The sequence below is a fragment of the Pyxicephalus adspersus genome, chromosome 3, assembly GCF_032062135.1.
Source record: "Pyxicephalus adspersus chromosome 3, UCB_Pads_2.0, whole genome shotgun sequence".
In the NCBI taxonomy this organism is placed as follows: Eukaryota; Metazoa; Chordata; class Amphibia; order Anura; family Pyxicephalidae; genus Pyxicephalus; species Pyxicephalus adspersus.
Genome location: NC_092860.1, coordinates 50,595,080 through 50,622,927, shown reverse-complemented (window position 1 = coordinate 50,622,927; position 27,848 = coordinate 50,595,080). Strand labels below are relative to the sequence as shown.

General features: G+C 37.7%; 1 protein-coding gene across 2 annotated transcripts; it reads right to left on the bottom strand.

Moving 5' to 3' along the window:
* Positions 1-672: 672 nt before the first annotated feature.
* On the bottom strand, positions 673-27,848 carry TRIM14 (tripartite motif containing 14). 2 transcript variants are annotated; one of them, XM_072404545.1, is made up of 6 exons: positions 27,102-27,846; positions 12,486-12,581; positions 7,249-7,482; positions 5,150-5,312; positions 3,965-4,051; positions 673-1,514 (listed from the first exon to the last, which is right to left on the bottom strand). In XM_072404545.1, the coding sequence occupies exons 1-6, from the start codon at positions 27,687-27,689 to the stop codon at positions 979-981; spliced, it is 1,704 nt and encodes a 567-aa protein (XP_072260646.1). In that variant the 5' UTR covers positions 27,690-27,846; the 3' UTR covers positions 673-978. The 2 variants fall into 2 exon arrangements, with proteins under 2 accessions (XP_072260646.1, XP_072260647.1); XM_072404546.1 differs by lacking the exon at positions 3,965-4,051 and having other exon boundaries at positions 27,102-27,848.

Here is a 27,848-nt window from a genome sequence, read left to right as displayed (position 1 = left end):
AATGGCAACATATTTACACCCAGATTCTAATATTACTTACATCTTAAACTCATGTTTTTCTATAAATTATGCAAACTTTGTGGAGATATCTTAATACTGACCAACTCTTGTAAAGTTTGCTTATTTTACATCAATATCACACGAACATATGATAGTACAAACTAAAGAAAAAACATGAATGAGATTGGCTGCAGCCTATTATCAGTACAACTGACTACTGAAATAATGTAAGCTGCTGCAAACTTTCTAATAATCTAATGACCCTGAAGACTCCAAAACTGAGGTCAGGCCTGTGTTGAAGGCATGTATGAAATAAGTAAACTCACATTTTAATGTCTAAATGGCCAATATGATCAGTTTGTATTTCCTGTTCCTAGCAATTCTAGCTGCAGCCTCTGGGTTCCAAGTATAATGCCAATTACAGAAAGCATGGTTGTAAACACAGAAGGGTGGATCTGTGTCCCTTAATGAACAAGCAAAGAGTTTTACATACAAAAACTCCATTTTCGTTTTAGTTCAATAAAGAACCACCTGAAGGACCTTACACCTGAAGCTGCAATTGGCTTTGGCACAAGCATCATAGCTGCATGCATATCTATAAGGTTAATAAGGTTAATGCTAAGCCAAGCAAGCTTTATGTTAGTTTACAGAGCCAAAAAAGTCCTGCAACCGTTTCTCTCTGTATAAAAGATATTTTGCAATTTTATTTTTTTCGCATAATTGTGGATATGGATTTATTTTTTCATCAAATTACAGGAAACAAATATTTGAGTATTTAATTGTTTAGAAATATTCATATAAAAATACATAGAATACAAATGATTTATTGCTTGGAATAGGTACTTTTCCGGTATGATAAAATTTGCTTTGTAAAGTTAAACATATTTTGCTGCAAGCTAAGAGATTCTGGTAATTGTGTCTGACTAGTTAACAAATGTAGAAAGTTAACTCAAAAAGTTGTACAATCAGTATGAAGTGTTAAGTCATTCTACAAATTGTGACTGACCCATCCCATAACCGTAGAGCTGGATAGAGAGGTTCAGTAAATCTGCAGCGAAAAGTATGCAATTGTCTCATTCCTGCTGTGACATCAAAGAAAGAAAGAACTCCAGATTCATAGTCCAAGAAAACCCCAACTTTCTCTGGTGGGTTGTTAAGATAAATGGGTTTTCTTTCTCCTTTGTGGAAGGCCCAGTATTCATAATCATATCTTTTAATACACCACGATCCACTGGTCCACCCAAGGCGACTAAGTTCAGAATCACCTTTCCTCTGGATTGATGGGTACGTGATACCTATCCACCATCCTTGACCTGCTCGAAGGACATCTACCTCCCAGTAGTGAGTGCCAGAAAAGTAAGAGTCTCTGCTTAATATCTGCATGAGTTTATCAAATCTTGGAGGGTGACTGGAATTGAATTTCCCTAACCAGGCACAGCTTACTGTAAGGAGGTCTTCAGAAAGCCTTAGCTTGGGATGCATTGTATCAGGATCCAACGTTGGACATCTGGCATCTAAAGAAAATACAATTAATATTTAGCAGTTGTAGCTGGGAATAGAAATGTTCTGCTGCTATCTTGTGGCCACATAATAAATACACAGCTGTTACAGAAAATCTGAGGGTTGTCACTGCCGTTGTAATATGGATTCTTTCCCATTGAGATAATGACCAAGAAGTAACGGAGTTAAAGCTGATTTCTGGGGTAAGCAGGTATCATCTAAGTACAAGTCACACCAATGTCAAAACTCCTGATCTGTTTCAGGTCAGTGACTCAAAACTAACTAAAGTAGAAGAAACAAGTTTTTCCTAATACAAAAGAAGTATAAGATATAACCAATATAAAACTGTTCTTGCCTAGGTACACATACAACCAGATTGAATTACCTTCTTGGAAAACTCTGGGTAAATTAGAAAAAGGGAATATATAAAACCTTTGGATAATTCAGAACAAATTCAAATTTGGTGATAAGCTAAGGGGTTTAGTGGGGCCCAATGAGCCAGGACATTCTGACTAACAATACGTATTTATAAATGGTTGGAAATGCCTTCCTATGTAAGGTTGAGTGTTGGGTGCATGGATGTCACAGACACAGACCCTACAAGTCTAATAAAATACCTAAAAGACAGATGAGGGAAAAAGGAGCATGATACAGAACAAGTTTAATAACAAAATCAGTGTCATTAGTATTGGAGGTGAACCCATTGAAGGGCGTACATAAGCAAAATGTATCTAGAATTCATTCTATGTCGGCTCTTTTATCATTAAAAGTCAATGCATCTGGGGGTAACCAAGGGTCCCCCATTCATCTGGACTGTTGAACAAAGTGTGTACTGGAGCATCTTTTTTCTCTTCTCCATAGGTATATATACTGCACAGAACCAAAAGAGTTAAAAATTCCAATAATATTTCCTAAAAGCAATCAGAATTGCAAAGCACACATCTGATGACTTACAATTTGACTTTTGCTCCAGTTTTCACAAACATTCTTAGTTTAATAAAACTTGAAATATAGATTCCCTGTTGGAATAAATGAACCCAGAAAATAATACAGTGTGATATTTTAGAACACATTCACAGGTCTCACAACAGGCTGATGTGAAAAAAAAATCACCTAAATTCTTCCTCTAAAAGTCGTAGAAAACTAGCTTGGTAATAAAGTAAAATGAGATTCTTATTGTAAATGCAGTAAATAAACCGATCTGCAGATAAAACTTTTAGTCTTTATAGAGCTATAAATGCAAGCATCTCTAATGGAAGTCTTAATAATACATAAAGGTAAGACTGAGATAAACATAACTATAAAGACATTATTAAGTCATTTGTAATAATACATTTACCACTTCAATTTCTATAAATTGTTATGAATAAATAAAGCAAATTTCTAACGTCTGTTTTTACAGTTCTGTTTCCCACAGCACTTCTGTGAAAATAACTCCCTGCTTAATAAATAAAGCCAATTTTTATTTCACACTAAAACCTGAATATTAGTAAAATGCTTTTATCAATTTGTTTTTCAGAACTGCATGGGCCAATATACTGATTTGCTGCCATCTAGTGTGTAAAGAAATGTATTACATAATCTAATCACTTATTAGTCCAGTTTACAGCAGCTCATCAAAATCAAAGTGCCAAAAAGTTTTCCAAGTATTATACAAAATCTGTGAGTTGATTTCTTTGGAAACCAATATTCAATTGTGTAGATATCTTGCACTCTTGCTGATCCCAGAACTTAACTGTAATGTAGGAGAATGAAGACACAGAAAACATGATTTAGTACAGAAACACATTGGCCACTTTCACCAGCCACATGGCCACGTTCACTGTTGGTTCTTGAGGAGACTTGGGTTTTCACAGATTTATCAACCACCAGCAGTGAGCAGTACTGAATAATTCACTGCCAGCTCTGTTCTTTCTCTGTTGTATGCGTCTAATGTAGCGTGCTTCCATTTCTCATAAAAGTATCTGATGGTTTTTGAACTGCATTGCAGAAATAGCAACTAAGATTTCTATCTGAAAACAGCAGGGAGTGCTTCCTGATAACCACTAGCTAATGACAGTACTCCTATATTTCCTTACAGCAGCCAATGTAAAAATACACCATTGTTTCTATTTCAGAACCATGAATGTCCCGGTCACTTTTGTATATATTAAATACATCAATGTTGTTGAAGTTGTACAGCGCTCTTAGCCGTTGGTTGTCAGTGAATACTCCCTACTCCTACAGAACTTGTTCTGATTAATATTTAATCATATTTCTGTTTAATGGATTATGGTGCCTTCTGACAAAAGATATTCTTAGCTGAATAAAACCCAAGAATAAACCTTTATCATTGAACCCTTTAAACCCCCAGTTTATACTGAAAATATTTTTCAAATTGATTGCAAGATCTGTCTGAAAAATCAGTCATGCCATGGTATGGAATGCAATAATAAACCATGCAATCAGGTCTAACAGAACTTACGTTTTAAGAAGAGTGATCTGTCCACAAAGGACTTTGTTTTAATTAACGTCCCAGGTGTTGCTCTTTCTCTGAGGCCTCTAAATGAATCTTAATAAAAAGATGAATATTTTTAATTATGAATTTTCTCTACATACATAATAACATATACTCAATTACAGTGACGTATACCCTTGATTTCACCACCAACAGTAATTTTAGATGACAATACTATGGGAACTTTGCAAATAACTCTAACTCTAACTGTGTAATTACATTTAAATGTCAGGCAGCTTTAAAAATGAATTTTCCTGAAAATAAAGTGACTTTAATTTGTGGAACAACTACCATAATGTTCCCAAACGGCCCCATAGGGGCTTTGCAACTAACTTGAAAATCATTTTGATATTCAGAATATTCATGTCAAGACATATTCACAAACATACATTTTCAGTGCTACTCATCACTGAAACCAACAATGTGTTACAATGGACAACACTTATTTGTTGCAACACTTTTCTTTACTCAAGATCAAACACAATAACAATTGTTATAAAGTGAGAGACACTCGTCAGGAATCAGCAAGGATGGCCGGCTGGTCCAGTGCACTTTAGCTGGATAACCCCTTTATAAAAGTGACTTTTTATAAAGTATCTTTATGTAATGGCTATAGCAGGGGTGGGCAAACTTTTTGGCTCAGGGGCCACAATGGGTTCTAAAATTTGGCAGGGGGGCCGGGCCAGGATCAGATGGATGCAGCGCCGATGGGAGAGTGGGAGAGTTCTGTCCCATTTCCAGAGCCCAGGATTTGTACAGGGAACATGATTCGTGGCTCTGGCCGGTGTGCCCCCCAGCGGGGTCCTTCTCCTGACCCTGCTTAGGGGGGCACCGGCCAGAGCCGGGGACCCCAGATCTACTTCAGCGGAGCGGCTGAAGTAGAGAGAGTTCAACGTGCCAGATAAAAAACCCTAACGGGCCATATAAATATGGATCGGGGGCTGTAGTTTGCCCATGCCCGGGCTATACTATATAAGGAAGAGTTCATCCTTTTTCACATTCACATTTCATTAAGTCCCTATTTAATGTACAGCGCTGCGTAATATGTTGGCACTATATAAATCCTGTTTATTAATAATAATATTAATAATAAAGTCATATGGAAATGTTTAACATCTGCTAAATGCTCACACACCTACCTACTATGCTCACCTTTTTGAAGACGGCTTGCAAGGGGCTCCTTGAATGAAGTTTGGAGAGTTTCTATAAAGGATCCATAGTAATTTTCCACATGTTCAAATGTTACAGGGACTGGATGCAACTTTTCAGCTGGAGTTAATGAAGTCTTGATCTCCTTCTCTGATGCTGTGAATTCCTATTTGAAAATAAAGGTAAATGGTATGTTCTACACTGAACCAATTCTAAGGTTGGGTCCACACTTTATTGCTTTGGTGTGTTGCAGTAAACACTTATTAGCATGCATGTTACATGTATTATTATTTTTACATTAATTTTTACTGCCATCCTAACACACTAAAGAAATGCAAGTCTTTTGTACAATTGTTGCAGTTTGCCACAATCCAAGATAATGCATAACCATGCGCTGTGTCACCAAAAATACATATCTGTACGTTTATATTTTGGTGTGTTGCCAGTGAAAAAATGCATGTAAAAAATGAATAAAATGAAAAAAAAATGAAATGAAATGTATAGACATGAGACTTCTGATGCACTGTTCTCTTCTAACGCCTTCTAGTGACAGTGGTCACTGTACACGTTATATCTTTGCATGAGAAAAGCGACAATGATCTGACGTGTGCGCATAGATTTAGTCTACAAGAAGGTTGTGTGCATTGTCATCCACAACTGGACAAGGTAGCCAAATACATTTGTGGGGGAATGTACATGTATTGCAGAGATGTAATACTGTCATTAGTTTTAAATATTATTTTTCCCCAACACACAATTTAAAGAGACCCAGTCACCAACCTAAAAATGTCCGTAAAGGAACAGAAAAGCCAAGTGTTATAATGCAGCATGTTTCCCCTTTGTAGATAATTATAAATTGAATTGCACATTTGATTTTATGGAACATAAGTTTGACAATAGGGTCTCTTTAAGTAATCATACATGTGTTAAACATTAAAAAATTATATGATGAAATGAAATATCGGTTCCTTAAGCAGTAATAAATCCTCAATGTGTGATATATCATCACAACATATGGTAGAGCCATGTGTCAATGTATGTATGGTTCCTAAAAGTATATAATATACGAGCCATGTAAGCAGATAGCCCAGGTTTAACACTAGACTAGGAAGTTTTTAGGATGAACTGAAAACCCCACAGTATTAGTGAAGGGAATACTCTTATGTAAGAGTGTAATGAGTCATTTTTATTTGGATTTCTTTTCATTTGCTATTTGCTATTAGGAGGAGGTGCAGCACAATAATTAGTGTTCACAAGAAGAATTTGGATGCAGTTAGTACTCAATGTTTTATTTCTATTGACTTCACAGAGTGTATATTGGGTATATGAAGCAATGAGATGATGAGTTACACAGTGCAGTAGAAGAGATATTACAGGCAGATGATCATTACAGGGTAATTAACTAATACACTAGGTAAATTCCATGAGGGCAATGAGAAGCAGTTTGCTATTTTATAACCTGTAGCAGGTGATGGTATCAAAATACGTATGTATTTTAGACGCATTTTAGGGTATGTTTAGACGGGCAGTGAAGTTGTGGTGTGATTACTTCTGCAAACCATATCTCACCAGTGGTCAACTATAGAGAATGAATGGGGCAGTAGTAAGTGAACATTTGATGGCAAAGAGTGCTAACCAAACTAGCGTAACAGTTGGGAACTGTTGTTCTCACCACCAGTCTGAACCCTGAATTAATAATTTTTGCATGTAAATAGTTATAAGGAAGGCAGCAGATTGAAAATACTCCATATAAGTTTCTATTTAGGGTTGCTTCTACGACATTACTCTTTGAGCAGTAATAAATATATACATACATACACACTTGGGTGAGCTAGAACCCCTGTTAACTTTTATATGTTGCAGGTTTGCCTTCCCTACACATGATTGCAGCCAACTATACTTATAGCACCACAACTATTGCTATTCTGGGGGGCTTACAAACTAATCTTCTCCAATTTGACAGCTTGATTGGGAATACATTATCTAATGTCCTTAGGTACTTTTACTGTAGTGTGTGCCACCTTTGCTGTCTTTACATGCACATGTCAATACAATACTATCAATGGAGATACCAGTGTAATAATCAAATTTTACCACCTTACCTGGATGAGTTGTATGGCATCAGGTTGTTGATGTATACCTCTGATTTTGGTTGATATTTTGTCAATGGCCCTTATCTGGTTTTGACATGTCTCTATTTGACCATCATAGGCCCATAGGACCATTTTAGCTTTGTCATCAATGTGTTTCTTTACCAATGTTTCTTCTTCATCAAGAACAAGACGCAGTTCTGTAAATTTTGATGCCATGGAGTCTGTAGTTTTCAGAGTAGAAGCCTGGGGACACAAATAAGAGTACCAGGCAATTGTGAGAGATTCAGACCATACAATATATTACAATATGTTCACAGCAGAAGTTACAACATGTCATTTTATTACAGCTAGCGATATAGCTATATAGCGATGTGGAAGCAGTATAGCAATTCAATATTTGGTTGGTCTCAAATTGTTTGTCTTATAGGGGGCACAACAAATACTTACTTTAAATTTTTTCAACAAATTATTTGACAATTAACCAGTTGGTAACTGGAAATACAAAAAAAGTACACAGCAAATGTGTAGAATATACAGACCTTCTACCTTTAGTTTTAATTTAGTGTCTATTTGAGGTGCTAATGTAAAAAAAATGAACTGACAAAATGGTTATAAAACATTTTTCCAATAGGAGATTGTGAAATACAAAGTAGCATTATTTTTATTGACCGTTGCATTCATCCACAAAACTAAATATGAGCTCTACACTGCAGATGTTGCCAGTTAAGTTACAAGTACAAAAAAAACAACAACAAAAAACACTATTTAACCACTTGGTAGCCTTTATTTTACCCTGATCTTCTCTACTGAACTATTTTCTATTTTTCTTCACTATTAGTTGTGTGGATTACATAAAAAGCAAAATATGATTTTTGCAAGACAAGATCATTATGAAAAGAAAGTCTTGTTTTTTGTACAAAAACAATATACGTACTTTGATTTATTAGGAAATGACAAAATATAACCCATAGTAGAAGTGTACAAGTTGCTTTGGTCTATAAGGGAGGATTGGGAGGTACAGGTGTGGGGGTTGAACTGGTTAATTTCATCTGCAAAATGGGAAATGTAACAAATACTGTAAAGATTTCAAACAATACAAAATTGGTAAAACTACCAAATTGTCCTATGTGAGTTTCTAATTGAATTGAACTATAATAGGCAATACCATAAATACTGATAAACAATTGGTACAGTTAACTGGATATCCTTGTGCTTACATTTTCATATCACTCTCATTTTTTTGCTATTGCTCCAGAAATGATATTTGATAAACTGCCCCCTGTTTTGTGACTACATATTATTTATTGCTGATGTCATGAGAAAAGAAGGGTAGTGATTATGTCCACAAAAATGCTATTATTATTATTATTATTATTAATAAACAGGATTTATATAGCACCAACATATTACGCAGTGCTGTACATTAAATAGGGGTTAGAAATGACAGACTAATACAGACAGTGATACAGGAGGAGAGGACCATGCCCTGAAGAGCTTACAATCTAGTAGGTGGGGGAATTTACACACCATAGGAAGGGCTATGTGTCAGATCCTGACATTTTCTGTTCTTAGGGTCTTAGAAATGATAAAATATGTGAAAATGTGCATGAATTAAAGAGATACTACATGTTTTTTTTACCCTGACATAGACATTAAGCTATTTCATAGTACTCCTATGCCTAGGAATATTGATAAAGTATTGTGTGTAAATAATACTCATCCATTATAACACAAAGCCCTCTAATAACCATCCGCTGTAAAGGTTCTCAAGAGGTAGAATCAAGGTGATAAGCAACTGGAAATACATATAGAAGAGGTAATCAATTTAGGACTTTGGAATAGAAAAAGCTATTTCCTGTGAAAACTGCAATGTGTAATACAGCTAGAAGAAGAAAACCCTTTGTTTTACGTAACATGCAATCACCACGAATCACTGAATACAATAAATACACTTGGCAGCTTGATGGTAGGCATTGCAAGCCTGGTTTTTTAACCCTACTAAGGACACTGTCTGGGTCCAGGTTTCTGATAAAAATGTATCTCACATAAAACCAAAGGCAACATGCTATAATTGCCATTTAAAAGAAAGGTAAATGTACTTGTACGTAAAAACATTTAGTGGTAAGAGTATTAATTATAAAATGTTTGTGGGTAATTTAGGTTAAATGGAATGGAAATTGTTTTTCCTGAAGTTTAGGTTTGTGAATGTAGGGGCCTAGAGGGATGGAGGCAAAAGGGTAGGGGGACTCTTGTAAGCAGATCTGGAGGAGTTCCCTTATAAACAATGGATTGCGGAGAAGGATCTAAGCATGTATAGAGATTTGAGGGGGTAGGTTGAGCTATTCCTTCCTTATGGATATGAGGGAAAATGAAAGTTTAATTTTCCCTTCATTGACAATGGTCTTTGGGCCACAAATAAGGTGCACAATTGATAACAGACTGAGATGCTTCTAACATCATTCAGATTTTACTGCAGGCCCATTTCACCAGTAAATGATCTTTTTCTGATCTGCCTTTATCATTCTTGAAGGTGATTTTTCATGTCCGTAGATGTGTATGGGGTAGACGTATATCTGACATGACCAAAAGCCGATGAACATTGGCACTAAATACGCTCTTGTTTCTGTGTTTTAAAACTACCCCACCAACAGATTTTACTGCTATGTAACCCCTCTACCATCGCTCACACAGACTGGCCCAAAGAATGTGCATGGGACATAGGGAAAACCAAGTGTCATAGGAAAAGTTGCGGAACAATTGGAAAAAAGAAACTTTAATTAGGGGAAAAGATATTAATGTGCATACATCTGAACTATTTTCATATCTCTTCTTCTGACCTGGGAGTGGCAATTATTAACTTTAGGAAGTTGTGGAAAGAATCTAATATTTGCAAACTAAGCTATTTTGTGATTACAGTCAAGTGAAAAGGTGTGCATGTTGTGAAAATTGTGGACTTTTTCAACTTATTTTAACAAATAAACATTATATCTTTTTTCAAATACAAATTCTGGTACACTTTGCTCTACTTTCATGGACATGAAGTGGTGCTATATATAGGGGTGTACCTTTTTCTATGTGAAAAAATCTGCATTGCCTTTACGTTAGATAAGAATGAATATACTATGCCGTGTTCTAAGTATATCATCTTCATCTGTAGGCACTGTTTATATAAAGATCAATCGTTTGATTAAATATGATGAATAGGTCAACTTACTTTTTCCAGATGTCAGTTAACTTGGGGATTCCTGTTTTACAAATACTAATATAGTTCAACATGCTATATTAAATATGTAGAAAGAGCAAACCTTTAGATCATGCTATTTATGTGTAACAAAATATTGCTTTTCCAGATGATGTTTTATAAATAATAATCTAAAAACTGTAGTGTGTTCTCATGGTTTTATCCAATATAGGATTTTGCACTCCAAAGAGTTTTAATGTGTTCCTGTTTATATATGCTTATGTACACTACGGTTGTGTTTGAGGAAGCTTCTATTTAAATGGGCAGGAAAACGTAATAGTGTAGTCTGGAGGCTGCCTTACATTGTACTATAAATATTATTATTTGTCACCAGATTAATAAAAAGTATTGGGCAATAGTTTAGAAGAGTGGGTGGGTTAGGTAAAAAAGAAACCCAAAAGCTGAACCAGGATAGTCATGGAGATCATAGATTCAAATGATGAGCATGGATAGTAAAGGAGGATACACAGGAGATGCTTGGGAGCAGAGAGCAAGAACAAAAAACAGATGTGCAATTAAGACAGAAATAGATATAAGACACAAGGGGGCTCAGTGGGAAGGATATCAAAGACGTATGAGAAAAATGGAGCCAGTAAAAGAAGACACATGGGAGATTTGCGGGTACAGTAAAGGAGATTCAAGACTTTGGCAGCAATCAAGGAAAATAGAAGCATAGAAGTCAAGCAGAGTTAGTAAGGGTGGGGAGAGACACAATAACTGATTAGGGATAGTGATGCACAACAGGGCCACATTGCCTGAAGACCACAAAGGAGATTAGACCTACAGGAACTGAATAAGGACAGTGAATTTGAACCAAATTAGCAACATAGGATCAGTAATGTAGAGAGTGGAGACAGAGAAGGATAAAAAGACACACAAGAGCTGAACAAGGACAATGATGCAAAGTAGAGAGACAGAAGCTAAGTGAGATCACCAAAGAGAGCAAAGACACAAGAGATAAGTGGGGACAGATCAAAGACACCGTAGCTGAATAGGCATGGTAAAGGATAGTAATAATGCAGGAGTAGAGATATGGTTGAAGTGATGGAGAGCAGAGACAGCAGAGCAGAGTAAGATCATTGAAGGAAAGCAAAGGCGCAGAAGATGAAAGGGAACTAAGAAAGAAAACAGAGATGAAAGAGATGAGATCAGATGTCAGAAGCTAATAGGATACCTAGAGGAGTGGTAACAGGGAAGGAGAGCAAAGACATAGGGGATGAGTGGGATCAAAAATTAGAGCAAGGGCGCAGGAGTTGAACGAAATAAGTAAAGCAGAGCAGAGACAGAGGAGTTGAATGGGGTATATAAAGTGGAGCAGAGACACAAGGGATGAGTAGAATCAATGGAGGGGGAGCAGAGATTTGAAGACATAGGATTTAAAGTAGATCAATGAAATAGCTCATAGACAAAGCAACTGTCTTTGTTAGGAAGATGACAGATGGAACAATGGAATGTGAGAACAGGTAGGCTTTTTGGGCTTTTAAGTAAATACCTTCCTCAATATAATGCTTGCATTTATTTTATAACATTAAAGACAGAAAGATGCTGGTAGAAAGTCAATACCATAAGGTAAATGCTTTGGGCCTGACCTCAATTCATAAAGCCTCCTGTAAAGCCATTCTTGGTCCCTTGTTATAGTCACCTCCCTATTAGCAGTGTCCAACATGGTGACCAGTATTTATCCAGCTATCTTACCATCAGTACTGACTAATATTGTACAAATAGATATCAGTTTATAAAGTATTCTTTGGAAGATACTTTTGTATGGATAAAATGCATAATAACTATTTTTGTGCTATATGTATTTACTTATATACTTTTTACTTATAACCTGTACTTTTAATATGCATTAGCAGGAGTTAAGGAGAAAAAAAGATATCCTTTATTAAGTGCAAGCTTTGCTGACTTTGATTGTAAGCGCTGTAAAATAAATGCCAAACACATGGGATACATACAGCATGTGTGTATTGAATTAAACCCTGTGATGTTCTCTTGTTCCTCATACCTTAAGTTCAGTGGCAGCTTGCTCAATATTCTGTATGTTGCCAAGTACATTGATTCTCTTTAGATCAAGCTGCTCCAGGCATCTGTTCATCAGTTTCTACAAGAAATAGGAAAGTTTATTACTATAGCACATTGTTTTCAGCAAGGCTGTATGGCTCACTTTTTTCAGTAGCAGAAGGACTGCAATACACTCCAGCAAGATCTGCTTGCTCAGCTGTTACCAGTGCACAGTGTATAATGCCAATCATCACTATTGGTAATTAAAAAATGGAAACACTTCATTATAACATGTGCATATACCTGACCAACAATGGGTAATAAACAGGGCCAGATTCCATCTGTCACCAGTCCATCTTTACAGCTATACATGAAGAGTGAAGTGAGCAACCCTCTTTGATTAAAGTTTTAGATGCTGGTGGAGAATGGAGGCATGATGTGATGATCACAAATACATTCCACTATATTCATGTCTTAACCTACCTGTATTAGCCTGTAACCCACCCTAGTGCCAACTCTTCTTCTTGAATGTCTCCAGCCTGTTTTTATACAAATACCTTATTACACAGAAGTATTTGCTTCTCCATTTTTCCTTGTTTACTTACCATGTCACACTTTAAAAAATGCAAAAGAAATAATGAACAAATCCAAATATGAGAGGATAACTGGTCTGTAAACATGTAACATTATGTATGATTAAATTTTACAAAAATACAATACACAGACTATTCTTTCATGATTGAGCCTATGGGACAATATTACCAGCAAGCAATATAACACAAGCATGGTGCTAGATATTGTATATGTCCCTTGGCCTGATAAAAGGCCCTTTGTACTGAGAACCACAATTACATGAAATGCACACATTAATTTGAAAACATCAGCCAACAAACACACAGGAATACCTGTCGTCTGACATGTTGTTACTAAATAGTAAAGACACGCTTTAATTGCAGGAGAAAGTTGTGCAAAAATTACATTACTTGCCATCTGCCCAACCCCAACTTTGTCTTAGTGATTGACAAGCAATTTACTACACCACTGTTAACCAAGAAAAATAGATTCTTGCTTCTCTGGTCAATAATTTACCACTTTGCGGGTAAAGGAGTGGAAGCCTTGCCTCCTAAAGTGGTAATGCCAATCTTTATATTTAGTTTTCTTCAAAAGTAGGGCGAGAACCCCTTATAAGGATTTTATTGTGGTCTACTTAATCATTGGGGAATCTCCCTCACTCCTTGACACATGGACAGAAAGAGATGTGAGATTTTACAAACGTTGGCACAGAAAAAATTAAGTTGAAATCATTACCTTAAGAATGGTTTTATAATGCAAAGGAAGACAGTGGTAAGCAATTGATAGCTGTTGGTAGGAAAAACTTTTTTTTGCATCAGACTGATTACCCTTAAAGTATTTGGATGGTTTTCACCATTTTTCATGTAAAGGGTTTCTAAACATATACAGATCAGGTAAATTCCAGACATTTTGGGATGCAACAAATTGAATTGTTTCTGAATTATTTTAGAAGGGCTTATAAAAGAATATGCAGTATATATACCTAATAACCAGCACCTCTCTGCCAGCTTACACTTACTCTCCTTTTGCTTCCCTACCTGATCATTCACATGCTGCAGTCAGGAAAAAAAAGCCATGGTGTAAGCTCCAAATGAACATGAATGGAACTTAGACCCCCCCTTGGGGAAGGAAGACACATGCTTTCCCATATTTGGAATTTTTAAATGCCTGACTTGGTTCTGGCACGCATACCGATATGTGAGAGAACAGTGTAAATGTGTAAAGGTAAATACAGTAAAACCCTGGTTATGCGGAACTCAGATAACCGGAAAACTCAGACAACCGGCACCAGACAGCTCCGCTTTCTTGATTGCTCTTGCATCAAGAACACATACTACAGTTCCCCTAGAGCTGCGGGAGCAAACAGGAGAGCAGAGCTGCCAGGAGAGCAGAGCAGAGCTCCGCTGATTGCTTTGTTCTGTGATTTACTGAGAAAAGGGAAACCCTGATGATGGCTCAAGCGTCACAAGAGTTTCCCTTTTCTTAGCTATTCAGTACTAGAGGTGAATGGGGACAAGTCTCCCCATTCAAGTCTAGTGCTGAATGGCTAAGAAACCTCAGTTTCAGGAGTAAGCTCAGTTAACTGGAAACTACACTTATCCAGAATCGGCCATTCCCTGTGGGTGCCGGATAACTGAGGTTCCACTGTACGAGGGGGTGCTGAGAAGTTCCTGGCTTTGCCCCCTTCCAGATGAAATAGAAAAATTATTGTGGGGGCATATGACAGCCTAATATCTTAGTATGTAACTGTGCAAATATCAGGCCTTTGCAATTCTTAAAACTGTTGTTTCTTTTAGTGAGAAGCTGTGAGGAACAAGCAAGTTTCACGTTATTGGAGTCATGGGCCGTCATGATGTTTTTGTTTCTCCAGGGAAAGTCAGCAAAGGACATTCACACTGAGATGTCACAAACACTGGGGGAGAAGTGTCCTTCCTATAGCACTGTCAAAACCTGGATATCTCGTTTGAAGACTGGGCATTTCATCGTTGAAAATGAGCCTGGTAGTGGGCGCCCCCCAACCTCAACTGACCCGGCAACCAGCAATGCTGTCCATGAGCTGGTTATTGAGGACCGGCGAATATACTCAAAAAACATAGCCCAGATACTTGACATCTCACGGGAACGTCTTGGGTTTGTTATCACCACTAACCTATACATGTGCAAGCTTTCAGCAAAGTGGGTGCTGAAATGTTTGAACAGTGATCAGAAGGAACGAGTTGAAGCAACCAAAGCTGTTTTGGCCCATTTTGAAGCTGCGCAGAACATTTTGGCCAGGTTAGTGACCGAGGATGAAACCTGGTCTCACATCTATGATCCTGAAACCAAGGAACAGTCAAAAGAATAGCGCCACAGCGGGATTCGCGGCCGAAGAAGTTCCGAACCCAGAAGTCGGTCAAAAAAAGTCATGACGTCCGTTTTCTAGGACAAAGATAGTATTCTGTTGGTGGAATACCTACCTCAGGGCTCTAGTGTCAGGAAACAGTATTATGCTAACCTCCTGGACCAGCTGAAGGAGTCAAGAAAGTCGAAACGCCGTGGAAAGTTGACCAAAGTTGTCCTTTTTTTGCAGGACAATGCACCTGCGCACATATCCAACGTTGTGGCTGGCAAATTGAACACCCTGGGTTTCCAGTTGGTCCACCATCCCCCCTATTCAACTGACCTGGCCCCTTCAGACTATTACCTGTTCCCGAATTTGAAGAAACACCTGAAGGGGCAACGTTTTGAGGACATTTCTGACGTCAAAGATGCTGCTGAGAGCGGAATAGCGGCCCAACCAAAGAACTTTTATTTGAACAGTCTAGAAAAGCTGCAACTACGCTGTACCAAGTGCATCAGTCTCAGAGGGGAATATGCTGAATAAATGTGTCATTTCATAACTCTGGCTCTCTTCTTTCTGGGCAAAGCCAGGAACTTCTCAGCACCCCCTCATATTAGCAATTGATATAAAAAAAATACAGTTTGAAATTAGGCATGGATGTATTCTTTTTAGGATTTCAGGGGTCTGCATCCACAAAAACTGATAGAGACCCATCACCTGTTTTTTGGGGGGCAACAGGAAATGTAGAAACGTTTCAAGAGGGGAAGTCTAGTGCTTCAGCACTGATCACCCCAAATTTTGTCTTCATAACAAGCATTGATTACAAAAGTGAAAAAAAGTTTTCAGTTGGACAAGGGATACAAAGGTATTGCTACTGCAAATTTAATGAACACAGTTCTAAATACCCATCATATGACATCATAATTATATAAAGGTGTAAGTTGTGGGTTGAGACATAATAGGTGAAATTACTGGATCTTCTGTTGTGACCCTTGCTCTTGCCTTGTAATAAAGCTTTGTTTTATTACTTATAATATTTTATAAATTGATTATAAATATTTTTAATAATTATTGCAAATGATAGCATTCCATTTTTACAGATATGTTTCATATTTATCAAATATACAAGACATAGAGGAAAAAAGTTAACTTATTTGTGACTTGATAGTAAAAAAAACTAGAAGGAGGCTGCTTTAGAAGATTGCTGAACTTGCATTTTCCCTAATCCAAAAAAAAAAAAAAGAACTGCCTGCATGTCAAGTTGTAGAAGAAGTGTTTAAGTACACTAATTAAAAGATGACTTTTGCTGCCTATTTGTCAGCATTTTTAAGTAACATCTTTTTTTAGCATGTGGCAGTAATTAATTACCAACTTAAAATAAAAATAATAATGGAAGTCTGTGGCAAATTGCCAACATGTTTCTTAGTGGAGTTGCCAGTTCTTTTATACCTTGATTAACTTTCATATTTCAAGTGATCCACCAGATGTCAGTAAACAACCAGAGCTCTGCCTACTTCTGTCCATCTACTTTGTGAACATGAATATAGTTACATATGCATTAGCTTAGCTATTTACATTAATGGTTTAGAGCTGAAGTGGTATTTGACAGTAATATCAACAGGAATGTTTACAGCTGGCTACATCAAGAAATATGAATTTACAAAAGTCTTAGCTGCTTATGCATGGTGGGAGAGCTACTGCCAATGCAGCTCCCTTAGTCCCACTTTATAAATTTGTGATCAGGTAGGACTTTATTGCAGAAATTGACACGTGGTGTCCTTTCTTCAATAATCATTCTTACCTGCCTGATTGCTCCATTCAACTGGCAAAATCGCCAAGATGCAATTAAATCGATTTGCTATTAAAGTATAGTGAGGATGAGAGAACACAAAGCAAAGCTTAAACCCATGTGATAAAGAAAGGGAATATCAAGGTGCTACTACCAAACAACATATACCTAAATAAATGAACTATGTAATCACATGGCTGTATTTATTGTTAGGCAATAGACATCCAGTGCCAAGGTTGGCAGCTGTGGGGTGGCCAACAACACAACACCTGGAAATCTGTTTGGAATGGCCTCACTGCTTTTTAGTCTGACTGCCGGATCCCCATGGTACTGCCACCACAGCCCTAAGCAGTGGAAGGGGAAGAGGTGACTGGGACAGCAAGGAAAAAAATTTGGCATGGCAGTAGGTAGGTATAGTTGAGGATCTAAGCCACCAGAATGGGTTGGTCGGAGGGTGGGCAAATTGAAAAAGTGTTGACCCCTCCACCTTGGCAGATGTTTCCATCCTAGCTGTGGCCACTTCATTTTGGTTCCTCCTCTACACCCAGACTATGACTTCTCCTTTCTGGATGACCCTTCTATCGAGGAGAGTGGTGGGGTTGATGTTGGTAATATCCGCTCATGATTCTTGCTGGACACTTCCAATTCAACTTGACTATATCAATCTTCAACTTGAATACACCAAGCATCAACTTGACCAATAACTCAATTTTGTTCACAATCACAAAAAGCATCACCAATAATGCTCCTAAAGGTCATGCTTTATGCATCATCAATAGAAAGTGCTCAAAACAACACAACCCCTAGATAAGACCTTGTGTACATTTATATTTTCCTTTGCATATATGTAAAATTGGCATGAAAACATAGCATACCATGCAGTAAAACACACATTAAACGCCTGCATACCCATATGAGCAGGAAGGAGATAACAAGGATTGTAGATGGCACCGTCTGATTCAATCAGTATAAAGCAGAGGCTGGAGATTTACAAAAAAGATGGTAAGAAGGAACTAATCAGGTTTGCTAATATCTGAAAAATGTTGCTAAATCTATGCAGATTGAGTTGTTACAGTAATGCATGTTAAAATGCTTGTTATCACAACACATGATAATACATGCATGTTAAATGGCACCATTACATTAGCAAGCACAGCACCCACACTGCAGCTCCCCACAATGCAACTACTACAAATTTCAACTTCTGGATAAAAATCCTAATTATGAATACACAATTTTTCATGTTTAGCTGACTCTTTTAAACTTTTTTTGCTTTGATTACTATCGCCAGCTAAAAACAGTGCATATGCTCTCCCAGTCTCCAGCACCAGCAGCACTATGGTTAGGTTCAGAGCCATGGCAGCCATGTGCAGCATTCAGTGGCTGGCAAGCAAGACAGTCCAAAGAACACAAACTGTAATTTCATTTCCTATCATGACATTTACAGATAATTAGAATTTAGATTTTAATATAATTTTTATAAAGTTAATTGTTTGGTCCAACAATAAACTATACTAAAAAACAAATGATCAAACAAACATATTACCATAACTCATTATGCACAGCGAACCCTTTTCATTGCTTGTTTATTACAAAAATGGCAGCTGCCAACCTTTTCTTTTAGCCAAGGTCAAATGAAGAATCAGACACATTGCCCCAGTGACCAAATTATCATGGAAATAAAAGAGAAAACATTGGAACTTGGCATGGAGGAGTCAAATAAACAAAACATCTCTCTGGCATGAAAATAGCCATTTTGATTTGGGAAGAAACTCACCAAACAAAAAGCAGCACATGCTCAGTATTGCTACATGGGTGCTATTCAGGACTTTTATTTCAAAGTCTGTCTTCTACAAATGTTACTTTTGTATGCTAACCAATGCTACAATACCTCTTCAGACTGCAAGCTGTTCACTCGCTGTGATGATTAATGAGACTGTCTCAGAAAGGGCTCTATTGTCCATAACAGCCAATCAAATTACGGTTTCTTTTTAGATTGGCAATAGGCAAACACAAAACAGAATATTTGCCCCTACGTGCATTTTTATTTGATTTTATTTATTTCATAAAAAAGATCCTTCTCTATGGTTTGCCTATTTCCAAACTTTTTTTTTTAACTGAAGATGGTAAAAGATCTAGTCAGAGAACTGCAAAGATTTAAACATTTTAAATGGATAGTCTGACATCAACTAAAGGGAGTCTTAACTATTTCCTTTAACACATAGAAGGCCATAAACTGTTCATATAATAACAGAGCCGTACCCTCATTACTCTTCAATCTAAAGCAGGGGTCGGCAAATTTTTATGGCCACTAGGCCATTTCAGAGGTGGGTGGGAGCACACTAGGCTGGAGTCCCGCCCACCACCAGGAAACGCCCCCTGAAGTGAAATCCCTCTCGTCCATATGCATTGCGGAGGAGAGGGATTTCCCTTCAGGGAGCGTTCCTTATACTACCGCAGCGGCAGAAGTAGTAACGCCAGACACGATAAATAGGGGAGCCACAGCAATTTGGCATTTGAGTACTGGCAGTTCTGGTAGTTCCTAATCCCCCCTGGCTGAACCGCCAGCAACCTGCGGCTCCGGGCCACGGGTTGCCAACATTAGGCCGGATCTGCCAGGGGGCGTTAGGCTGGAACGAACTACCGGCTAGGCCGTATCTGGCCTAAGGGCCTAAGAAATATAAAAAATGATTTCCTACAATCAATGTTGCAGTACACATTAGCTTTTTATCTGGTTTGGTCTGGTATCAGGTCTACAGTAGCCATGCACACACTATTCATGGTAGATTTGCAAAACTACCACTTACTAACGCTAGGTTCTCACGTGCAATGATTGTAGTTAGAAAACGAACGACTAATGATTATGCATGATTTTTTTAAACGATCATAATGTGCACAATTCTGTACATGCTGTAACAATACGATCATTCAAATATAATCCACCAACAATGTACAAACGCTAGATACGATCATTTGAACGCTGCTGGAAGTGACGTAAAGGAGAAAGTGTACTGCAGAACCATCCACGATCACTGAACGACCGTAAACACAATAGATTGCAAACAATCTTCACCCAATCAGATCCGCAGGGACGCTCATTTGTTTCCAGCGACTATTCTCGTTCATCGGCGTCATTGTAGACTTTTTTGTTAATGTTTAACGGTTGTTAGTCGTTTGTTCGAACGATAATTATTGCACGTGTGTACGCAGTTTTACTGTTGCCAGTATGCAACATAAAGTGCTGTTTTTTATCAGGATCTTCAGGTAAATACTTTGCAAAATATTTACAAAAAATGATTTAATAACACAATCTGAATATAGTGAAGCATGATGCCAATCATAGAGGGTTACATACACTTGATTAGTGAGGTTGAGCAATTGGTTAAAGTGTATAAGTTTGAAGTTATTCAAAAAAACTGCATAACTAAATACAAAAATACATAAAATAATAAGTCTGTAAGTTATTCACACATTCATGTCATAAGTGATGTAAAATCACAAGCACAAAGCAGTATGCAAAATAATATTAATAACTAAATATGAGAAACACAACCATGTTTGCTTGTTAGCTGACCATTATAAAAAAAAAAAAAAATAGTGGGCAGCCAGCTTGGAAGAAGCATGCAACCAATGCTTACTATTAAAAGAACAGAAATTGAATAAAATATCCTCAAGGGATACCAAGTCTGACAAAAAAAATTCAGAGAAGCAGCTGGGAAATGATATCACTGGCTCCTCCAGCTGGTGATCTTTGTCACTGGAGAGTAATCACACAACAAAGCAATCACTCTTCTGTCCATGCGATATGTAGGCATTAGGCATGTGATATACTAAAGTGTGAAGTGTAATATTAGAAACACAAACTTCCGATCAGGTGCAGAGGAACTTACAAAATTGTTCCAGTCTTGCCTATTATTGGATGTTTGGACCAAAGTTTCTACTGCATTTCACATAACTTTACATCTTAGAACATGAAAAAAGTGTAATTATTGTGCAGGGGCCATTCTGCAATTCTACATCATGATAATTGCAAAATGGCAGCAGTATAAACATGCCTCCCAACTTTCAGAAAAAAAAGACACAATATATCCTAATGTATGCAGACAAAGGAAACATCTCACCACAACCCCAAGGAAAAGAAAATTTAAGTATGCAGAACAATAAATAACTGATGAGGGTTTTTTTCATAACTATCTTTTCTTTATACTGTGAACTATGAAGCATGAACTACAGGCCAGGCCGTATCTGGCCTAAAAGCCGGAGTTTGCCAACTCCTGATCTAGATGACTCCTTTGTTTAGCTAGAATTCAGAATAGAATAAGTGTGTACATATGATCAAATTTCCCAGAACCCGTTCCCTGTCTTTTACAAGCAAATAGAGGTTATGTGTACTCTGAAAACAAATTGACTCCTATATGTCCACAGAAATGAAGCATATTTAGAAAAAAGCTTTTCCCATTTTCATGTTTTTGAAAGTTGTTAAAAAGGCTTTATCTTATCTCATGTAACTTGTGGAATGGAGTAGAACCTAAATATTTGACCATACAGCCCTCTCACTGCTGTGCTAGTATGGGACTCTAATATAAACAAAGATTTAGGTACTTTTACTTGCAGTATTGAAAAAGAAATATGTTTATATTTTAATGAATACAAATCCTAAATAATCCATTTTATATATGCCAGGAGTTTATCTTTGGGGTCTATATAGTTCTATCTATTATGGTACAACACATAGATCCACAGCACACCACAACACATTGTAGTGCTTCACCGCGGGCTGTGTTTAATTAACGAGTCTTTTCTTTGCATGTCAGCATGTGTTGTCCATTCATTTTGAATGGGATACTTTAATTAATCTGCATACACAATGTATGAATCTAAATGGGCCCTCAAAGTCTGAGTGATGTGAATTCTAAGGATCATATTCATTCTCTTCGTATCCATTCCTAAACTCTTATACTATCAGGTTCGGATTACAATATTGCCAACAGCAAATTTTGGGATAGCAAAGGAAGGGTTTAAATTAAAACCTAAACACTGTTCTCATATCAATAAAACTACATTAACAATTTTAAAGTTGCATTGCCAATCCTTGAAAATGAACTGATTTTTGTAGGATAACTTTACCCATCTGTTGTAGATCCACAAGAGTTAGTTGCTACAAACTATCTGAAAAGCTGTGGTTCACCCAGTACAGATAACCCTAAAGAGCAACAGAAACAGCAAATAACATCTTGTGTATTTAATAAGGAGGAATTTCTCATGTTTATTGCAGCTTGAGCAGATGACAAGCTTTCAAGGGAACATTTCCCCATTGACCTAATGCAGGCTTTGCACCTGCTTTACCTGTTGATGCTGTGGTGGAAAATTACAAGTACAATATGAAGTAGTTTGAACAGGACAGATTGTAGGATTTATACATAAAGATAAATAGTTTTTTTTATCTGTATGTATAAATAAATGTTTATGTTCAGAAAGTAGCCTTTCTCCATTTTAGACACCCTGTCAATATCAACAGATTGTAGACAACTAGAAGAACAACTTATATTCAGGTCTAACCAGGTTTATTATGGACTAAGGCAACCTGCACTGAAGTTGTGATATGCCCGTTAAACTTTTACCATGATAATAAATCATTTCTTTGTTTGCCAGACTTTAAATGACTCCCTCTTGGGGTGCTTAGGGACTACTCTGACCCCATTGAAATATTCATGTTCTTTACATTTTAGGGACTTTGGATTCCTTAGAATGGTAGCAATCCGCTATTATGGAGGAGCAAAAGAAGATGTTGGCACCCATAATGGAATGAAGACATGGGTTGAGTGTATTTAAAAAAGTGCAATCAGGTTATTTTTTACAATATAGGATCTGCCTGCTCATAGTTTTTTGTTTTAACAGTTTAGTACTGCTTTAATTTGGATGACAGCTCAAATCATGCTTGGTGGTCTACGGGACAACAGTCCATTACAGCTACCCCACAACAACTCAATGAACACAAGCAATTCCTCCCTATTCATAAGATATGCTTGTTTTTTTTTTTTTTTTACTGCAACTGTAGCAGACATCCAATGCATTTAAATAACAGAATAACTTTCAACTCTGGAAGGACAGAAGATGTATAAATTTAACAGGGTACACTTGAAGTTACTTAATAATTTCCATAAACGTATACTATATATTCAAATAAAAAAAAGACAGATCAAAAAATGTCAAATCTTATAAATAAGTACATGCAAATGGTCTGCAGTTTGCTAAACCGAAAAAGCAACATTTTCTACAAAAGTTAGGAGAAAAGTGCATGGAGTCTGGTCAAATCATAACCTCAAGTGCCATTTCCATGCCCATTCCCAATGATGTGATGTTTTATGGCTCTTCTTTTTCTATAAATAATACAAAAGAAATTGTATTAGAATGTATATACTGCCACAACTTTTCTTTTTCTTTTTTTTTTTTTTAGTTTTCAATGGGGTACGGAAAAGTTGAAGGGTTCATTTGTGCAGTCTGTGTACAGTTGGGGAGCTTTCCTGTCACTTCCTGAAAGAAGTCTGTAAGAATCCATTAAGTAGATTGTAAGCTCTTCTGAGCAGGGTCGTCTCTTGTTTCAATGTTTGTATCTGTCTGTCATTTGTAACCCATATTTAATGTACAGCCCTGAGTAATATGTTGGCACTATATGAAGACTGTCTATTAAGAAAAATAAAGTCATTGATGTCCCATATCACACAGCTTCATTGTAGGTTTGGAGAGGAAAAACGTCAATGCTTTTGCCAAAGCGATAAGAGGCCAAAGGGTAGGCAGGATGCATCTGTCTTGGATGCTTCAGCAGGAGGGGGAGCACAAAAAGGACAGGGCCAATACCCCGTTCTACAAAAGTAGTTTACAGCACAGGGGGAAGTAAGAAGGGTCTTTTCACATTGGGTTTGACCAAAAAAAAAAAGTGACAGTCTCTATAGGTGTGTTTCTCAACCAGGATTCTGTGAGCAATGAGCAGTTTGTGACTTACAGGTCAGTTTAACTGACACCAACGATCCTGTGGTTTATCTGAAAGGGCAACATTCTTCCACTGACCACCACACTAATGTACTGTGATATGTGGATATAATAATAATAGCAGGGGTTCCCTGATGACCTAAAAGTTATTTCAAGGAGATCCTCAATGTTAATAAGGTCGAGAAACACCGTTCTACAGTGTACATATATAATTGCTATATGTTTTCTTACACATTGTCTGTATTACTTGCTGTGACATTTATATTGTTTGCCACCTTTGTACTATGCCCGTGCTTGTTTCTTACTTTGTACAGTCCTATGAAAGATAATAGTGGGTTATAAATCAATTATAATATAAAAATTAACCCTACTGTGCCACTACAGGGAAGTCATGTGTGCACTTCTGAGAGCCCTTTAAATATGGGCTTCTATGTCTTAAATTAAATCCTGCCCTGGATTAAACAATACATGGTATTATAGGAATGATCTATGCTACTTGTATAATGCATGCTATTTGGTCCCAATGCTGAACAGAAGCTATTAGATCAAAAATGTAAAAACTGATAGATGCAATGAATCTCTAAGCATGTTTTGCATACTGCATACTTATATCTGCCATTGTCTGGCATAGTCTATTTTGGGTTCATATACTGTATGTCACAAGAATGTCTGAATATTCATAAAACATTCCAATCTGCAAATATGACAGTTGTTTTATGGTAAACATATGGGTAGAGAAAACACTGATTATTATGTTCCTGCCAGTAGACACAACCTTTGTACACTGACTGCAATTATCAGCATTCTATGTGAACTTTATATTTCCTTTTCTGTAGAACTAATATTTACATACCATGGACAGCAAATAGGCAACTCCCAGGCTAACTTTCAGCATATATAAAAGCAAGAACTGGGTAAAGGTGCTTAAAAATTAACCAACTGAATTGCATTTAGCTGCATTCTAAATCAAAATGCACAGACCATTTAAGTTTTAGTTTCTGAAAATAAGAGTTGTTCTGGACACCCACATTTCAGCAGTTGTGACTTTTATTGTTTTGTTCCAGTATACAATTAGTACACAAAAATAGTTATTTTCATTTTAAAGATTTTTTTTTGTATTTAAAAACTACCCCACATTTTTTAGAATTAAAAATGCAGGTGGTCTCTGTAGGATAAAACAGTTCTGGGTGCCTGATCCTGGTGTGTCAGATTGCATTGTGTGCTGTGGCTCCTGGAAGAAAACATTAGTGACCAGTGGACCTGCAGATGGTAATGGGAGATGGGGAGGCACAGAGGAAATACAGGTATCTGGAACACCCAGAAGTATGGGATGCTGAACAAAATATTTTATATGTGTAAAAAGACATTGAGGCAAAAGTAATTTTTTTTCCCTCCAAATAGAGTTAATAAAATGTTTCATCCTGCCTGCACATACAAAGCTTTTAGTACATCTGCCCCTGGTCACCATTACATTATAAATCCTTCTTATCTTGATTTATCACCTGAACTTTGCAAGCTAATATTTAATAGCAGGTTATTAAAGAGATAAACGTAAAATACCCAATAAAACATTTTTTTTAGCAGAGCTGTTTTACCTGTCAAAAGATCTAGAATTTTGTCCAGGTAGTCCTGAGGTTACCACAACATTTTGTGTGGCCTCCCCTCACCCCAACTTGTGATTGGACAAGGAGCAGCAGCATCATCATGATGAGCTCATTGCTCTCCTCTATCTAGCAGTCTATATCCATAGAATTGGTTCATATCTATGTAGCCACATACTGTGCATTGTACTGTGGCCATATGATGGGGTCAGACAGCCCACTCTTACTTTCGCACTGTGGTACACAAAAAAGTTTTGCACTTTTTTTGTTTACATCCTTTTAGCTACCATATATTTACCATCAACTAAGAATTACAAAAGCCTGATTGGCTGAATACAAAAATGATAAACCTAATTGTAAGGTCAGATTGTAATTTATAAGGTGACCTTTATTACCATTTAAAAGCCCATGCATTCGAGTGAGCTAAACTACACCAGGGCATTTCCTTAAGGCTTGTTTTTGAGCAGTATAGAGAACGCTCTTTGCAATATTTAATAAATAAAATATTCAGAAATTGCGGGAAAACGCGCCTGTTTACTTCAATGGGGGGTGTTTTTCCACATTTATAAACAGCTAAACACATGCCACAGCTCCACCAGGGCTGCGAAAGCAATCAGGAAACCAGAGCTCCGCTAATTGCTCCGTCAGAACCGCGGGAGCAATCAGCAGAGCACCCGTAGATTGGCTGAGAAAGAGGAAACCTGATGACGGCTCAAGCATCATCAGGGTTTCCCTTTTCTCAGCCAATCAATGAACGCTCTGCTGATTGCTCCCGCAGCCCTAGCGTAGCAATCAGTGGAACGGTCAGGAGAACAAAGAAGAGCTCCGCTAGGACCACGGGAGGAATCAGCAGAGCTTTGCTCTCCTAACAGCTCCCCTCGTCTGATTGCTCCCTAAGTCCTATTGGAGCTGTGGCATGTGTTCCTGGATGCAGATCACATGCCACAGCTCTGCTAGGGCTGCGGGAGCAATCAGGAGAGCATTCATTGATTGGCTGCGAAAACGGAAACCCTGATGATATGAGTTTTTTAGCATTTTAAACGCAAGCTTTAAATCGCTTGTAAAAGTGCATAAAAATGCATTTTAAGTGATAGGTATGTTTACATGCATTTTTTAAACCCTCCGTGTATACCCAGCAATAAAAAGGCCTAACATTGTGTTACTCTGTTTTATAATGTTATGTTGTTCGGCAAGACAAAATCATAACTAATGATAATGGTTCTAGGAATTTCTCAGTAATGCCACCTAGGCACCTCTGGCTTTGGCAAGTGACAGTAAAATACTTGCGGCACTGGGGGAAAACTGTAAAACTGTCGCTATAGCTTTAGCATGGACAAATTGGCTTACCTTCTTGAGCATGGATTCCTGATGTAAAAGAGTCACTTGGTGGCCTTTATGAGTGCCAAGCAGGGGACACAGGGTACAGATGCACACTCTGCATACACCACAGTACATCTCCACTTGCCTGTCCCTGTGCTCTGGGCACCAGTGAATGCCAGTATTCATTCTCCTCGCCTCTTCTACCATTGCATTACACACACGGTGCCCAGCCAGTGCCACCCCACCACTTTCCTCTTCCAGCATGTGTGGCTGAAAATGCTCAGGGCAATAGGACTCTCCACAGGTCAGACAACTCCACCGGGCAATACATGGTTGATGCAGTGGGCATTTGCTACATTTTAGTGGTTGTTGCCTCGGACTTGCTTGCCCATCCCTGGGCAAGGTACAGGTCGGGCAGGGCTTTTCACAATTTGGAAGCTGCTGCCAAAAGCCCTCCAGGCAATCAAGACAGAAATGATGCCCACAGGTTACTAAACACACAGGTACAGGGGAGCCAGAACCACACAGTCCACAAAGTTGTTGTATGGAAGGCCGACACAAAGCTTCTGTAGATGGCACCTGGTAGCCAAGATGACTGTCGTCCTGCCTGTCCATGGCAAATCCTCATTAAAGCACTACTCTGAACTTCTCTAATTCCATCAGGCCTGCACTCGCACCCTACAAAAGAAGCCAGAAAATGAGCAATAACCTGCAGATTGTACAAGTTCAGCTATCTTCTGCACAATGAACTGCCCTAGTGATCCTAGAACCAGG